This window comes from Cherax quadricarinatus, chromosome 28, assembly GCF_038502225.1.
Source record: "Cherax quadricarinatus isolate ZL_2023a chromosome 28, ASM3850222v1, whole genome shotgun sequence".
Classification (NCBI taxonomy): Eukaryota; Metazoa; Arthropoda; class Malacostraca; order Decapoda; family Parastacidae; genus Cherax; species Cherax quadricarinatus.
Window position 1 is genome coordinate 12671482 of NC_091319.1, and position 19188 is coordinate 12690669.

Genomic DNA, 19188 nt, shown 5'->3' on the forward strand with positions numbered 1-19188 from the left:
TATATAGCATGTCACTGATGTCAGCTAGGTATGTATAAGTTGTATTATGTACTTGAAGAAATAACAACTATTATTATTGTTATATGGTTCATGAAGGTAGAGGAATCCACTTTAGACTAACGTCAAGGAAACTAGAGTCCCCTAGGTAGGTAATACACACAAATAACGCGACTAAGGTCACGAATATCAAGTAAAATGTTATTTTGTTATTTAACCACTTCGAATGGGATCTAAATTCCTAGCGCTTAAGTAATCTCTCAGTCACATTCTCGTGGAACGTTTTGCGAATTTCTGTCATTCTGTAGTTTCTCTCTCTTTCTCTCTCTCTCTCTCTCTCTCTCTCTCTCTGAATCCAGCCATATTTATACTTGCAATTTATATGATAATTATTGTTAAAAAGTTAAGATTGATTTCCAGAGACCCAGAAGAGGGTCTCCGAGGCCTAAATAGTATACAGATCTCTCTCATTTTTTTATATTTCTCCCCATGTGGTTTTCTCACCTTTCATACATACAGTGGGGTACGCTGTAACCAACGATTTATTTACATAACCAACGAATATTTACATAACGAACGAATATTTACATAACGAACGGTTTTTCCTACAAAACTAAAAATATTAAGCAATTCAGAAAGATCCTAAAGAGGAGCTGCCTGTAGGACAGTCACCGAAGGAGACTACAAAGGATAACTCCACATCTTCCACCTCTTCTCGGTAATTCTCTCGTCTGCCTCCTGTCCTGCATCCTCAACAATAAGCTACGATAATTACAGTAATTTTTTATTATTTTTTGTCCTAATTTATTGTTTTTTTATTGCAAGTATTAATTGTATTCTTTATTTCAGGAGTTTAGATACATAATTATGCAGTTATTTTACAGTTTTATATTATATTTTTCATTGTTAAGTGGTTGTATTTGGGGACCTGGGACGGTTTACCCCTATAACGAATGAACGCTATAATGAACGAGGTTCTAGAACCAATTAGATTCGTTATAGCACACTCCACTGTATAAAAAAAATTACTCTAATGTTACACCATATTATATGCTTTTATTGTTAATACTGCTGCTGAGCCTATTACTACGACTGTTTCTACTGCCATGAGAAATGCAACTGCTATTCCACTACTACGACTACGTCTGCCACTACTACGACTACTACCATTATTCCAAATCATTAAGATGCTCATTAAAAGATAACCTCAAGCATTTTCAACACCCTCTCCTTGGCTTTCTCCTAGAGGAAACTTCATTATTTCCTCGTGATCAGTCGGGCCGTAGTGCCAACACTGTGGTGCTGCTATATTCAGCCAGGAGGTCTGGGACCGGGCCTTGAGAGAGAGGAACTTATGACTCTCAACAATAAAAAGACACAGACGCATAGAAATCGATATGGTATAAGATGTTAGCGGCCCTATAAACCACAACACTAAGAAGACAAGAAATACAGGGCTCTATACGGCGTAAGATGTTAGCGGTCCTTAAACTGCAATAATAAGAAGACAGAGACGCAGAGCTCGATAAGTTGTAAGATGTAAGTGGCCCTCTAAACTGCAACACTAAGAAAACAGAGAGAGAGAGAGGAAGACAGGGCTCGATACGGCGAAAGATTTCAGTGGCCCTATAAACCACAACAAGACAGAGAAACACTCATTATAAGTATCCCGCTCTAGCCAACGTTCATCATGCGGAGGACTGATATTAATGATGCACTTCCGTACCATGACGTTGCTTTAAACAGTCTAATTTAGGAAAAAAAATTCTCTGTTTCCTCTGTTATGTTTTTCTTTTTTTTTACCGTGTTTCTTCCTTATACACATAATACTTATTGTGAAATTTAGAACTTATGGCTTTCTACTATTTAAAGTTTATCTCCATTCATTTAACATGCGAAAATGGTTTCCTTTTAGCCTTTAACAGCAGCATCATTAACGCCGATAACAGCAACAACAGCATCAACAACAGCAGGAGGGATAGCAGCATTAACAACAGCAGGAGGGATAGCAGCAACAACAACATTAGCAGGGATAGTAGCAACAACAGCAACAGCAGTAGTAGCAACAGTAGGAGCAGCAATAACAGGACAACAACAGCAGCAACGGCAGCAGCAACAACACTAGCAGCAACAACAACAGCAAGGGCAACAACAACAAAATGTTTCAAGCCTGTCAGCTTCAGGTAGGTCCTAATGTCCTCAATTCGCCCGCCACCACCACCAGGAATACTTTATCCTCCAAAACACGTGTTGAAATGAAGTCAGCCTCTTGTCGATGTGAACCAGGGGGATCATCGTCCACAGTGACCCCGGTCCCAGACCAGTACTTCTCGTTGATAACCTGATCAATCACATACATACACACACACACACACACACACACACACACACACACACACACACACACACACACACACACACACACACACACACACACACACACACACACACACACACACACACACACACACACACATATATATATATATATATATATATATATATATATATATATATGTATATATGTATATACGTATGTATATATATATATATATATATATATATATATATATATATATATATATATATATATATATATATATATATATATATATATATATATATATATATATGCAATAAGATCACAGTGAACAGGTGATTTCAAAATATGCAAAACAACCACTCTGAAAGAATAGAGAAATTCCAAGCGCTTTCGTGACTACTCACATTATCAAGGAACTATGAAAGTGAAGCATCCAAGGAAGCTATATAAGGGGTCCGGCCAGCACCTCACTATCAGATCCCACAACGGTTAAACACGTGACACGCGGCGAGCCAACTTGGATAGGTCATTTGCACAACTCACCCCCAAGCTATTCTACCCAAGAAAATTTAAAAATTATTTGTCCAGTGTATTATTAAATTCTTCCCAAATTCTATTAATTATAAATGGATCTAATTTATATAAACCAAAGGAAATATTCATATTATTGTCAAAACTGCTTTTTATGAAACAAGATTCAATTATATTCCTGTCGACCATGGACTTGCTTGATACTACTTTCTCAACTTTTTGAAAATCAATTGGATGGTTAAAATCTTTTACATGAATAAATAGAGCATTGGAATCTTGTCCAGTTCTAATGCTATATTTATGTTGTTTTAATCTTAGTTCGAGATTTTTACCAGTTTGACCGTAATAAACTTTATCGCAAATTTTACAAGGAATCTTATAGACACATCCATCAGCATTTTGGGGGGAATTCTTTATCAAAAGTTTTTTTACTGTATCAAGATTTTTGAATACAACTTTAATATTAAAAGTCTTAAGAAGAGAAGGCATATCAACCAAGTTTTTATGGTAAGGGAGAACCAACATATTTTTAGTTGAATAAGGCTGGTTGCCCCTTTTTGGATTATAAAAAGTGTTTCTAGCAACTTTAAAAGATTTATCAATTACATTTCTTGGGTATTTTAAATCATTACCTATTTCATAAATTTTGGATATTTCCTCATCTATGAACTCAGGACTACAAATTCGTAAAGCTCTCAAAAACATTGATGAGAAAACAGACAGTTTGACTCTATCTTGATGCGAGGAATAATAGTGGACATAGGAACAGTTATTTGTAGGTTTTCTGTAAATTTTAAATTTGAATTCATTATTACCCTTAATAATTAAAACATCTAGAAAAGGCAAAGAGTTATTTTCTTCAAACTCAACAGTAAAGTTTATAGAATGGGCTAAGCTATTTAATTTTCCAAGAAAATGGTGTATATCTACATTTTTGGGCATAAGACACAAAATATCATCAACATATCTGAACCATTTAGCTCTATTAGGGAGGATTGTGTTAAGCAACCTTGTTTCAAAAAATTCCATGTATAGGTTACTAAGAACAGGTGAAAGAGGATTTCCCATTGCCATACCAAACTTCTGAGTGTAAAACTTATCATTAAATACAAATTTTGCATCAACAATGCAAAGTGTAATAAGTTTAATGATAGAAGGAACTGGCAATGGTAAATCATAGTTAACGAGTTCTTCAGATAAGAAACTTAATAAATCATCAACAGGAACTTTCGTAAACAAGGAGGTAACATCAAAACTAACCATGTTAAAATCATTTAAGTCAGTCAAGGAGCTTAATTTATCAACCAAGTCTATATTGTTTTTAACATTAAAGTTAGAAATTTTGCCAACAATAGGGCTCAAAATATCAACAAGCCATTTGGATAATTTATATGAAACTGATCCTATGGAGCTAATAATTGGTCTGACTGGATTCCCTGGTTTGTGTGTTTTTATTAGTCCATACATGTAAGGTAAAGATGGATTAGTGGAAGTAAATTGTTTGACTAATTCATCTTTGCCTTTCAGTAGAAGTTTTATTGTTTTATTGAAATTGCTGTTAACGGTTTCTAGGGGATTTTTCCTAAGTTTAGAATAGGTTTCAGTATCATCTAAGAGATTATTCATTTTTTCTTGGTAATCATTTTTTTTCATAATTACTATTGCATTTATTTTGTCTGCTTTAGTAAGGCGCAAATTTTTATTGTTATTAAGTGTATCATAAGACATAAAGAATCTTTGAGGGCAATTGGGAATGTTTGGTTTTAACATAGAGCTATATACCATTCCTTTACTAATATTAATTTCATCAGAGGATAAATCAGAAAATTTTTCAAAGTTACAAAAGGCTTTTGCAATTTCAACATTATATACATATATATATATATATATATATATATATATATATATATATATATATATATATATATATATATATATATATATATATATATATATATATATATATATATATATATATATATATATATATTTATTTATTTATATATATATTATAAATATAGGGAGGTACCACCTCTAGAACTGTCCTGGGGACCCTCATCCTCAGAGAAAAGAATAAACCTGCTTCAGGGAAAACTCAAGGTTTTCCCTGAAGCTGTTTGAGAATTTTCTCCTACCACCCCCTATATTTCAAGTATGTTTTATTTAAAGACAAAATACATTGGTCAAACATTCACAAAAATACAACAGAAAGCAAAACAACATAGGTAACTCAGAGCTACATCTCGAATACTTCGTCCAGCTCCCCTGCGGTGGGCCGCGTGCCCAGAATGCTGCAGGCATTTCCTCTCTGGATCGCAACACTGAGTCTCTGAAAGAGGAAGCTGGTCGCCCTGTGGTCCTTGGTTTCTATGATGAGCTTTTCATCCAGCTCTTTATGGAACTTTAGAGTACACTTGCCCCATGCTCCAAGGGTCTCCGACCCTATTAGAATGAAGTTATAGCAAGGGGGAAGGTCTTCATATTTTCGGATCTTCTGGATCTCCCTGTGGCTGTCAGCTCCACTACGGAGTATGGCAAGTAGGTGTCTGCCAACGTGGCGGCACAGGTGTAGTCCCAGGCAATCTGCTTTCCATCCTTACAGGGTAGCATAGTGGCTCCATCCATTATTTTTTTTTAACAAGTCGGCCGTCTCCCACCGAGGCAGGGTGACCCAAAAAGAAAATATTTTCATCATCATTCAACACTTTCACCTCATACACACATAATCACTGTTTTTGCAGAGATGCTCAGAATACAACAGTTTAGAAGTATATACGTATAATAATACACAATATATCCCTCCAAACTGCCAATATCCCAAACCCCTCCTTTAGAGTGCAGGCATTGTACTTCCCATTTCCAGGACTCAAGTCCGGTTATATAAAATTAACCGGTTTCCCTGAATCCCTTCACTAAATCTTACCCTGCTCACACTCCAACAGCTCGTCAGGTCCCAAATGCCATTTGTCTCCATTCACTCCTAACACGCTCACGCACGCTTGCTGGAAGTCCAAGCCCCTCGCCCACAACACCTCCCTTACCCCCTCCCTCCAACCTTTTCGAGGACGTCCCCTACCCCGCCTTCCTTCCCCTACAGATTTATACGCTCTCCATGTCATTCTACTTTGATCCATTCTCTCTAAATGACCAAACCACCTCAACAACCCCTCTTCAGCCCCACTCCGAATTTTCTGCATAATATTTACACCACACATTGCCCTTAGACAGGACATCTCCACTGCCTCCAACCTCCTCCTCGCTGCTGCATTTATGTGTGCGTGTGTACTCACTCACCTATTTGTGGTTGCAGGGGTCGAGTCACAGCTCCTGGCCCCGCCTCTTCGCTGATTGCTACTAGGTCCTCTCTCTCCCTGCCCCATGAGCTCTATCATACCTCGCCTTAAAACTATGTATGGTTCCCGCTTCCACTACGTCACTTTCTAGGCTATTCCACGGCCTGACTACTCTATGACTGAAGAAATACTTCCTAACATCCCTTTGATTCATCTGAGTCTTCAACTTCCAATTGTGACCTCTTGTGTCTGTGTCCCCTCTCTGGAACATCCCGTCTTTGTCCACCTTGTCTATTCCGCGCAGTATTTTATATGTCGTTATCATGTCTCCCCTGACCCTCCTGTCCTCCAGTGTCGTCAGGCAGATTTCCCTCAACCTTTCTTCGTAGGACAATCCTCGTAGCTCTGGGACTAGTCTTGTTGCAAACCTTTGTGTGTGTGTGTGTGTGTGTGTGTGTGTGTGTGTGTGAGTGTAATTTCCACTTTTATTAATCAGAAATGATTCACACATTTAACCAGAAAAGTTTGGGGTGAATAAATTGAAAAAAATGTAGATAAAACATATAAAACGAAAGGCATTTTTTTTTTTACTTTAAGAGCTGAAGCGTTTTGGAACTTTCGTAGAGTTTAAGACATGTTAATTAATTGTTTTTTTTATATTAAGAGTATTTTTGGAAATGACTGTTTTTTTGTTATGGCACTGTGAAGGTGAGAACATGAGTGCAACTTTGTAGTATGACACTGTGAAGGTGAGAACATGAGTGCAACTTTGTAGTATGACACTGTGAAGGTGAGAACATGAGTGTAACTTTGTAGTATGACACTGTGAAGGTGAGAACATGAGTGTAACTTTGTAGTATGACACTGTGAAGGTGAGAACATGAGTGTAACTTTGTAGTATGACACTGTGAAGGTGAGAACATGAGTGCAGCTTTGTAGTATGACACTGTGAAGGTGAGAACATGAGTGCAGCTTTGTAGTATGACACTGTGAAGGTGAGAACATGAGTGTAACTTTGTAGTATGACACTGTGAAGGTGAGAACATGAGTGCAGCTTTGTAGTATGACACTGTGAAGGTGAGAACATGAGTGTAACTTTGTAGTATGACACTGTGAAGGTGAGAACATGAGTGCAGCTTTGTAGTATGACACTGTGAAGGTGAGAACATGAGTGCAGCTTTGTAGTATGACACTGTGAAGGTGAGAACATGAGTGTAACTTTGTAGTATGACACTGTGAAGGTGAGAACATGAGTGTAACTTTGTAGTATGACACTGTGAAGGTGAGAACATGAGTGTAACTTTGTAGTATGACACTGTGAAGGTGAGAACATGAGTGTAACTTTGTAGTATGACACTGTGAAGGTGAGAACATGAGTGTAACTTTGTAGTACGACACTGTGAAGGTGAGAACATGAGTGTAACTTTGTAGTATGACACTGTGAAGGTGAGAACATGAGTGTAACTTTGTAGTATGACACTGTGAAGGTGAGAACATGAGTGTAACTTTGTAGTATGACACTGTGAAGGTGAGAACATGAGTGTAACTTTGTAGTATGACACTGTGAAGGTGAGAACATGAGTGTAACTTTGTAGTATGACACTGTGAAGGTGAGAACATGAGTGTAACTTTGTAGTATGACACTGTGAAGGTGAGAACATGAGTGTAACTTTGTAGTATGACACTGTGAAGGTGAGAACATGAGTGTAACTTTGTAGTATGACACTGTGAAGGTGAGAACATGAGTGTAACTTTGTAGTATGACACTGTGAAGGTGAGAACATGAGTGCAACTTTGTAGTATGACACTGTGAAGGTGAGAACATGAGTGTAACTTTGTAGTATGACACTGTGAAGGTGAGAACATGAGTGCAGCTTTGTAGTATGACACTGTGAAGGTGAGAACATGAGTGTAACTTTGTAGTATGACACTGTGAAGGTGAGAACATGAGTGCAGCTTTGTAGTATGACACTGTGAAGGTGAGAACATGAGTGTAACTTTGTAGTATGACACTGTGAAGGTGAGAACATGAGTGTAACTTTGTAGTATGACACTGTGAAGGTGAGAACATGAGTGTAACTTTGTAGTATGACACTGTGAAGGTGAGAACATGAGTGCAACTTTGTAGTATGACACTGTGAAGGTGAGAACATGAGTGTAACTTTGTAGTATGACACTGTGAAGGTGAGAACATGAGTGCAGCTTTGTAGTATGACACTGTGAAGGTGAGAACATGAGTGTAACTTTGTAGTATGACACTGTGAAGGTGAGAACATGAGTGCAGCTTTGTAGTATGACACTGTGAAGGTGAGAACATGAGTGTAACTTTGTAGTATGACACTGTGAAGGTGAGAACATGAGTGTAACTTTGTAGTATGACACTGTGAAGGTGAGAACATGAGTGTAACTTTGTAGTATGACACTGTGAAGGTGAGAACATGAGTGCAGCTTTGTAGTATGACACTGTGAAGGTGAGAACATGAGTGCAACTTTGTAGTATGACACTGTGAATGTGAGAACATGAGTGTAACTTTGTTGTATGACACTGTGAAGGTGAGAACATGAGTGTAACTTTGTAGTATGACACTGTGAAGGTGAGAACATGAGTGTAACTTTGTAGTATGACACTGTGAAGGTGAGAACATGAGTGTAACTTTGTAGTATGACACTGTGAAGGTGAGAACATGAGTGTAACTTTGTAGTATGACACTGTGAAGGTGAGAACATGAGTGTAACTTTGTAGTATGACACTGTGAAGGTGAGAACATGAGTGTAACTTTGTAGTATGACACTGAAGGTGAGAACATGAGTGCAACTTTGTAGTATGACATTGTGAAGGTGAGAACATGAGTGCAGCTTTGTAGTATGACACTGTGAAGGTGAGAACATGAGTGCAGCTTTGTAGTATGACACTGTGAAGGTGAGAACATGAGTGCAACTTTGTAGTATGACATTGTGAAGGTGAGAACATGAGTGCAACTTTGTAGTATGGCACTGTGAAGGTGAGAACATGAGTGCAACTTTGTAGTATGACACTGTGAAGGTGAAAACATGAGTGCAACTTTGTAGTATGGCACTGTGAAGGTGAGAACATGAGTGTAACTTTGTAGTATGACACTGTGAAGGTGAGAACATGAGTGTAACTTTGTAGTATGGCACTGTGAAGGTGAGAACATGAGTGCAACTTTGTAGTATGACACTGTGAAGGTGAGAACATGAGTGCAACTTTGTAGTATGGCACTGTGAAGGTGAGAACATGAGTGTAACTTTGTACTACGACACTGAAGGTGAGAACATGAGTGCAACTTTGGTCTAATAATCATCTGTTTTCTATGTTTTTCAACTGATGAAGACTGCTGAGCGGGCGATACGTCTCGCCAGTAAAGATACCAGACTGTTACACCTGTGTCTTACTCATCTACTGGTATAATGATATATCCTTGACTGTTATTATATTTCTGGCAACGTATCTGAATAAAAACCACAAATATCAATCTTGGCCAGATTTCTAAAAAGAAAAAAAAAGTTTTGGACACACTGTAAATATCTCGATTCGAACCTTCATCACGTACGATCCACAATCGAAAAAAAAATTTATTTGTTTTCAAGGCAATCGATTACACGTCTGACACTGACAGTCAAGAATTTGTAATCGATATATATATATATATATATATATATATATATATATATATATATATATATATATATATATATATATATATATATATATGCAATAAGATCACAGTAAACAGGTGATTTCAGAATATGCAAAACAACCACTGTGAAAGAACAGAGAAATTCCAAGCGCTTTCGTGACTACTCACATTATCAAGTTCCTTGATAATGATAATGTGAGTAGTCACGAAAGCGGTTGGAATTTCTCTATTTTTTCAGAGTGGTTGTTTTGCATATTCTGAAATCACCTGTTTACTGTGATCTTATTGCATATATATATATATATATATATATATATATATATATATATATATATATATATATATATATATATATATATATATATATATATATATATATATATATATATATATTTTATCAAGAGATGAACAGATGTAGCTTGTTCTTGCACCGAGGGTAAACTGTTCAGAATCCAACGTTCCCTATTTTCCCTTCGGCCACCTTGTTGCCAGACGTATCACGGACGATTATTGTATTTTGCTTAATGTAGTTATATATATGTAACTTATTCTAACCCAACCCAATGTTATCTAACTTAACCTAATCTAACCTAAATTAGCATAACCTAATTTAGCTTGAGCTAATTTAGCCTGACTTAATTTAGCTCGACCTAAGTTTGCTGGACCTAATTTCCCAAAAAAAAAAAATAGCATTTTATTAAAAAAAATAGGAAACTTTGAAATTTGGGTTGAGCACCACGTCACAAATGGCAGTAAGGGGAGTGTGGTGGTGGCCAGTGTGGTGGTGGCCAGTGTGGTGGTGGCCAGTGTGGTGGTGGCCAGTGTGGCGGTGGCCAGTGTGGTGGTGGCCAGTGTGGTGGTGGCCAGTGTGGCGGTAGCCAGTGTGGTGGTGGCCAGTGTGGTGGTGGCCAGTGTGGTGGTGGCCAGTGTGGCGGTGGTCAGTGTGGTGGTGGCCAGTGTGGTGGTGGCCAGTGTGGTGGTGGCCAGTGTGGCGGTAGCCAGTGTGGTGGTGGCCAGTGTGGTGGTGGCCAGTGTGAATCAGTAGCAGCCTTTGTTTACATGTCCTTGTATACGACCTCTACTGAGAGACTTAACTTGTGACTGACACCAGAGTCACAAGAACATTAGAAATAACACTGCAGAGACGGGAGAATTTTTTTTTCACATCTCCTCTGACGAACATTATGATACTCTCTCCTTCCATTTCCTCCGTCTGTTGCCCCTTTTTTTTCCCCATCCCCCTGTCTATTCCCAAGACATTTTATTTCATTAAAAATCATCTGGGTTTTCCAGTAGTGTGTTGCTGCCTTAATTTATGATTGTTACATAATGGGAAGAACTAATAGCTATGTTTCTGTGTTATATTCCATGACGTGGGATGAAATCTGTCAGCCTGAGCTAGGAGACTCATCCCACCCCAGAAGAAAAAACTGGTGGTGGCACTCACCGAGGAGGGTGCTGTTGGTGATGATCTGGAAGATCTTGCCTGGATCCATAGCTGAATTGTGGCGATCACAGGATACGTATTTCACTCCGCCACACCACAGCTGTCTGCTGGCTGTCTGCCTTACTCGCCCCCACTGTCTGTCCCCACGCCAGTCTGTGTCGCTTTCTCTTTCTCTCTCTCTTTTCCTGTCTCTTGCCGTCTTTGACAATAACTTTCTATACTGCCTTTTATTACGGTCTTAACGCCGGTACTTTTCAACGGAGGACGCACTTCCACACACGATAAATGTACTGACTGTATCGGAGCTGCGATATTTTAAGTACTGCTCACGGCAGTCATAACTGTGTTTTGTGTAGATTTATACTCTAAGATATAAATACAGCATTGATAAGTTGGAATCTATATATATAACAAGAACAATAATTTTATAATTAAAGCATAAAAGGGAGGTCAAAGGGCAAATGATATTTATGACAGAGTGAGAGAGATTATTACATTCATGGGGAGAGCTAAACCCATATGGGTCATCCACTGCCTCAGGGAATGGAGGTCATTCATGCTTGATTCAAGAAATTGGAGCATTGGTCCAATTCCTTAGATCAAGAGCCCTTCACCAGCATCAAGAAACCTTGTTTGGGGAAGAGACAGAGAGGGAGATAGAGACGGACAGAGACAGACAGATAGACATACAGACAGAATATCTATTACACACACACACACACACACACACACACACACACACACACACACACACACACACACACACACAACCCACGGTTAATCTTCATTATCTAAGTCTTCAGAAATAACAACAACATGAGAGGCGGCTCCTCAGAGCTGCTGGAGGTATAATGCCTTCACTAATTGGCACCCTCAGGTAAACCATGGTGACTGTGTGGTGGCAGTGTGGTGATAGTATAGAGGATGGTGTGTCTGTGGGGATGGTGCAGTGAGTGGTGAGTGTGTGTGTGTGTGTGGTGACAGTTTATATTTCGTGAAAGGGTGCGAGTGGTTTGTGTGGTTAGTGGTGTGTGGTTAGCGAGTGTTTGGGTGGTGGTGGTGAGTGGGTAGTTAGCGAGTGTTTGGATGGTGGTGGTGAGTGGGTAGTTAGCGAGTGTTTGGATGGTGGTGGTGAGTGGGTAGTTAGCGAGTGTTTGGGTGGTGCTAGTGAGTGGGTAGTTAGCCAGTGTTTGGGTGGTGGTGGTGAGTGGGTAGTTAGCGAGTGTATGGTTGGTGGTGAAGCCGTCAGGTGTGGATGGCAGTGGTGGTGAATGCTAATGAGAAAATAGAATGACTGGTAATAAGATCGTAGGAAGGAAAGGACAGAAGGAGGGCTGTGATGATGGCCTAGAGAGCTTATAATAATGAACGCCGTCATTATCAACATAATTACTAAACTTTTTTCCCTTAACTTTGCCACTAATCACATACTTAACGGAGCATTTTACGGCCTATCAAATAACCTGTCTTAAAAGAAGCGTGTTTCCCCTTGAATAGCAAAACAAGGAACCTTAACATGAACCATAAACACTACCCATCACACTCGCGAACGATTTAAACGCAGTTTGATCGTAAAACCTGTATGGTAATTGTTATCGGTTGATTGGTTCATCGGCCTTAAAGGCAATCGACTGCACCATGTTGATTAAGGTTGCATTTAACCATCAGACCACGAGTAATGGAATAAAATATGGATTAAAATGAGCTCTCTGAGCGTAAATACTCTGAGAAACATACGCCTCTCAGTGTATATATATATATATATATATATATATATATATATATATATATATATATATATATATATATATATATATATATATATATATATATATATATATATATGTATGTATATATATATATGTCGTGCCGAATAGGCAGAACTTGCTATCTTGGCTTAAATAGCAACGCTCCTCTTGCCATATAGGACAAGTGAAAATTTGTGTATGCAATAATTTCGCCAAAATCATTCTGAACCTAACGAAAAAAATATATTTGATTGTTTGTTTAGTCCTAAATTATTGTAAACGTATTTAAAATATATTTAGTTGGGTTAGGCTAAAATAAATTGCTCTTGTTATAATAAGGTTAGGTAAGTTTTCTAAGGTTCTTGTGGTGCAAAATTAAAAATTTTTACATTAACATTAATGAAAAAAAATATATCTTTAAACGTATAAGAGAAAATTTCAGAAAGGACTTAATTTTAAATGAGTTCTTGCTAATTGACCAGTTTTACATATTCGGCACGACATATATATATATATATATATATATATATATATATATATATATATATATATATATATATATATATATATATATATATATATATATATATATATATATATATATATATATATATATATATACCATCATTTTCATATTCTATATGTCTTAATTATCACAATTGTCTTATTTTCGTGTTTGTCACACTTTCCTTGGCCTCTATATTCTCAATTCCTCTTTCTCCTGACTTTCACTACTCGATGAGCTTCAGTTTAAGGGACAGTGATACCAGATTTTTAATCCTAATTTGTCTTTCTACTGTTTTGTATTGAGCAATCGTAACAAACACAGTGAAAGTGAGACCAAAAAATAATGATGAAATTCCTATTAGGAAATAAAATTTTTCAGGATAAAGCTATGATTATTATTATTAGTAGTAGTAGTAATAGTAGTAGTAGTAATAATAGTAGTAGTAATAGTAGTAGTACTAGTAGTAATAGTAGTAGTAATAGTAGTAGTAGTAGTAGTAGTAGTAGTAGTAGTAGTAGTAGTAGTAGTAGTAGTAGTAGTAGTAGTCATAGAAATATAGTAATAGTAATACTAACAGTAGCAGCAGTTATATATTTTGTCATTATTATTATTATTACTATCATTATTTAGGTCAAACGTTCGCTGCGTGAAGGTGATACACATCATGTTGTGATAATGGCTCGTTCCTCCGCCCGCTGCTGATAACTGCCTCATATTAACACAATAAGCTCATATTATCGACAACCACACCACCAAAATTTCCTGATAAAAAAATGCTACATATCCCCGTCGTACGTTCGTGAATAATTAATAAGGGAACAATGAGATGGGCCCCGTGACGAGGCATCCTGTCAAAGATGATGACTCCCTCTTTGTGCCGCTTAGACAGCCAGTAACCCCGATGTAATGGTCTTCGAAAACCAAACCAAGGTACAGGTAGGGTTAGAACTCACGGCAAGTGAGTCGTACAACTCCAGGCCAGTGTGTAAGCCAGGCCAGTGCGTAAGCCAGGCCAGTGCATAAGCCAGTAAATAGGCACAACGCTGTGGCTGGAATAATACAGAAATAACCTGCACACAGGGGACAGAAACTTACGACGTTTCGGTCCGACTTCGACCATTAACTTGTCACATACTAACACACGAAGGTGTTTGTGTGTGACTAATGATCCAAGTCGAACCGAAACGTCTTATACGTTTCTGTCTCCTAAGTGCGAGTAATTTGACTACGTTGACCTTGTGAAGCAGGAAAAGTGTTTAAAAAAGTCTTAAGAAACCTTATCACTCGACATTTTCAGCCCACAATGAGAGACCAGAACGCCAAGTTCGCAACCCCAGCACATCGCAGTTAAAGATAGGTCTGTATGTAGGCCTACTGGTTACTGTAAGGCTTGTCAGGAAACAGGACAAGTGTTTCCTGACGCAGATTTGAGTCATACGATGACCCGTCACTGGGGCTTTTTGTAGACCTCCTTTAACTACCTTCTACCACGACTAGCCTCACAGTCATGCTGTAATAATCACACCCCTAAAAAAAACACACAAATACCGTAGATAATGATCTAGATAACCCACCAGTTGGTATATTAGATACATGTGCAACACATTTTTCTTATCAACCTGTCAGTTTTCTGAACCATTCATCTATATTCCTGTCAGACACAACAGTATTTTGGGATCTTGATACTGGGAATTCCCCACTTGTGATAAATGGTTTGAAAACCGACAAGTTGAAGATTGAGACACTCATGCAACATATGGGAATCTTTACTAAGGAAATGTTGCTTAAGTGTCTCAATCTTCAACTCTTCACTTGTCTAACCTATAGACATGACCTGCTTCCACCTGTGGATTTGCGCAGTGTGATATCTCCTGTGACTCTTTCACCTCAGCTTGTCTACAGAATATAAGCTACTTCTTCTAGCGTATACTTTATTCGTTTTAAGAATGGTGGACTAATTACATCAACTCCAGACTGAGGGACTGATTACCTTAAACTCTTTCTGATCTTCACCATTCTTCTTTGTATAGGACTGATGAAGCCACTGTCTGGCGAAACGCTTCCTCAGTAAAGACACCCAAGTGTTGCACATGTGACTAATTTACCAACAAAATACCGTGCACAGACATATCTCAATCACTAGCATCACCTCAACAACACACTCAAGCACTACACACACACGAGCAAATAACCTAACATGTCCCTTTTAACCCCAATAACCCGGAACGTTGAGAAAACGCGAAGAAATAATATATATTAGAACATGAAAATGACCTCTACTCATAAAAATCAGACAAAAAAAAAATTTACAAAACAGTGAGTCAATCGCTGAACCAAACGAATTTAACACACGAATCACAAAGAGAAAGCCAGAATTTGATCCAGCAATATCCAGTAAAGATGGCTTCATGCAAAGACAATGGCCACTGTCACATACCAACTTTACTGGTAATAAAATTTTATTATTAGAGATTTCACACGGATTCAGTCCTCTATGATATAGTAATCGTAACATTTCTGGTAATTTAAAATTCACTATAACCAAGTGGTTATTCAGCATATTAATTATGGTAGTAGTAGTAGTAGTAGTAGTAGTAGTAGTAGTATTAGTAGTAGTAGTAGTAGTAGTAGTAGTAGTAGTAGTAGTAGTAGTAGTAGTAGTAGTAGTAGTAGCAGCAGCAGCAGCAGCAACAGCAGCAACAGCAGCAGTAGTGATAGTAAAAACTATATCAGTAACATCAATAGCTGTCTCATAACAGAAGGTAGTAGCTGCTTCTGCAGCTACTACCTTTTAAATCACATTTGCCCTCAGTTTTAAAAATCCACTGTATATCGGCCCAAAATCTTTTCATAAAACCATATGTGATGTTGATCATATGCAAATTAAACTACGTGTCCGTAATACAAATGTAAATCCCGGTAAACAGGAATAAATGTATATGTGCGTATGTGTGTGGACAACACAGCAATACCTGTGGCTGAATCACTGATTTTGTGTACCTATGAAAAACAAAATATGTTAGATACGTATGAGATGTTCATTGTCACTAATGTTGCCACTACCTTCAATAGGAAATAGGAAATCGGCTGTTACTGAATGAATATTGCCTATAAATATGAGGACTGTAACGAGATGGAGAAAAATATTTTACTGGGACGCAGTATCGCTCTTAAATGAGAGAAAGGTTGTCTTATAGCTCGTCCTGCAGCTAGAACTATTTCTGCATTAATTTGTTACTGCTGCCACTGCTACATAACACAAAACCTGATTGTAAACAGTGACTGTCAACGTTCCACACAACGTGTAAAAATTATACGAGCACATATACACGCATTCACAGGCATAGCTCAATAAGTACAAATATACGCACACAGTAACCGGAACCTAAGAAGGTTGACTTCCAGGAAAGACAAAAGGAACTTAAACTGACAATCCTAGAAGATAGGAAGACCAAATGGGACTTGATCATGAAGACAACACTGAGGTCTGCGAGTTACTAAATAGACGATTCAAGGTAGTGTACACCTAGGAAACTGGGACACCAGAGACGTAGAGATGTAGTGAAGCAACTGAGAGTGAAAAAAAAATCGCATGGAGAGTAACGTGAAGAAATTACTGAGTAAACCGGATACATATAACATGCATTTGAACCTGATAATATATCTGAGTTCCGAGAAAAAAAAACCCATAAGCATCATGAGCACCTTATCCAAATAATTATCAAGTCACTGGAAACGAGCCAGTTGCCAGAAATAAAGAGAACAGCGATCATAATGCCTATATTCAAGACAGACAAGGGTGGTGAACTATACACCTGCATCTCTGGCATATTATTCAGGGTAATATAGAAGATAATCAGGAGAATGGTAAAGCACCTGAAGATTGGAAGAGTCATAAAAAACAACCAGCTAAGAGAGGGTAAGCTCTACCTTACGATTCTGTGTTCAATAGTACCTTTGAACCTTTGGAGAGTTTCGAGAGTTTAGCTACTCTCGGAGCCCGGCCATGGGCCAGGCTCGTCTGGTGCTTGCCTGGTCAACCAGGATATTGCTGCTGGAGGCTCGCTGCCCCACATATCCATCAAAGTAGGAAAGAGAAAGGAGGGTTGACTTCAGAATACATAAGGAGAGAGAGTCTTAGTAATAGCCAAGAAGGAGATAACAGGAGGAGATACACCGAGTCAGTGTTGGGATCAGTCACATTCCTCATATAGATAAGGGACACATAAGAAGATATAAAATCCAGTATTTCGCTGCTTTCAGATTGTGTTAAACTAATAGCAGAATAAAAACTTTTGACAAAAAAATTGATGGCCTGCAACAGGCAAGGACAGACTACAAAGATGGTTAAACAAATGACTGTGGTATTCAGGGATAACAAGAATAAATTTCACTTCTAAGGAAGAGTGAAGAAGACTAGTGATGGAATCTCGGTAGACATGGAGGTAGGTATCGATCCGTACTACGCACAGGAGATACATATCGACACTGATATCTGCGGCATATGAGTCAACTAGATAACGGAAAGCCTTTTCGACTAAGACACATTCAAGACCCTATCCAAGACACATTTCAGATATTATAGAGCCTCCAACACTTGCCTAGAGCCACCACCTGATCAAGCAAGTCCAGAGACTTAAAACAAGGCTTGTCTCAGAGTTGAGTATAAGCTAAACATACTGATGCTGAAGACAGAGTTACTAAGAACTATGGGAGACATGAGAACAACACAAACGAAACATACTCAGGGAACTGGATAGGACAGAGAAAAACAAGCTGTTTGAAAAGAGGAGATCGGGAAGTAGAAGGCACAACTGAAAGGTAAAGATGAATTTGAGTCACTAGACGTAAAGAAGTACTTCTTCATCTTCTAGGCAGTTTGAAAGTGGAATGACCTAGATGAAGAGGTGGTGGAGGCGACCGTCATGCACAGCTTTAAGGATCAATAAGACTGAGCTTATAAGCCAGAAAAATTGCGATATCAGCCGAATAAGGTAAAGTATTGGGGCCATGACTTAAATTTGAATACCCCCAACCATAATGGGTGAATACAGGGAGAGAAGAGGAGGAGCTGACACATACACACACACACACACACACACACACACACACACACACACACACACACACACACACACACACAACAGAGAGCGGACATAATGTATAAGACATGAGAAGTGAGGAGACTATTGTGTGAGGTAGCTGCCTCCAAGTCACTACAGAAATAACCCGCACTTAGAACACTCAAACTTATGACGACGCTTCAGGCCGAATTGGACCATTCACTAGTCACACTATGGGTTCATACATGACAACCAATATGGTTTTAGGAATGGTAAATCTTGTGATGTAATCGGTTTAAAAACCTGACAGGTTGAAGAATGAGACACTTGTGAAACATTTGGGAATCTTTAAGGTAAATCCTGCCTTACAAACCTACTGGAGTTATGCAACAAGGTAACACAGGTGAGACAGGGAATAGAGTGATGGGTAGTTTGCATATTCTTCGACTGAAGGAAGGTTTTAGACCTGGTACCGCATTAAAAAACTGTTACAAAAGCTGGATGAGAAGGCAGGAATAACAGGGAAGGCTATGCATTGAATCAAGAAATGCCTAACTGAAAAAAAAATACGAGTGTTTGTCCGGGAAGAGGTGTTGGAATGGACGCATGGGAAGAGTGG

The 19188-nt window shown here is 38.3% G+C and overlaps 1 protein-coding gene across 3 annotated transcripts in view; it reads right to left on the minus strand.

Annotated features, from left to right (window-relative positions):
- The window catches only part of LOC128693161 (putative neural-cadherin 2), a 919455-nt gene that overhangs the window by 542353 nt on the left and 357914 nt on the right, over window positions 1-19188 (minus strand). The window contains exon 2 of one of the 3 annotated variants that reach the window (XM_070089403.1): window positions 11251-11615. The exons of the other annotated variants lie outside the window; for them this stretch is intronic. Within the exon in view, the coding sequence (XP_069945504.1) occupies window positions 11251-11299 (49 nt within the window). The 5' untranslated portion in view covers window positions 11300-11615. The remainder of the gene's footprint in view (window positions 1-11250; window positions 11616-19188) is intronic. 3 annotated transcript variants of the gene reach the window in all.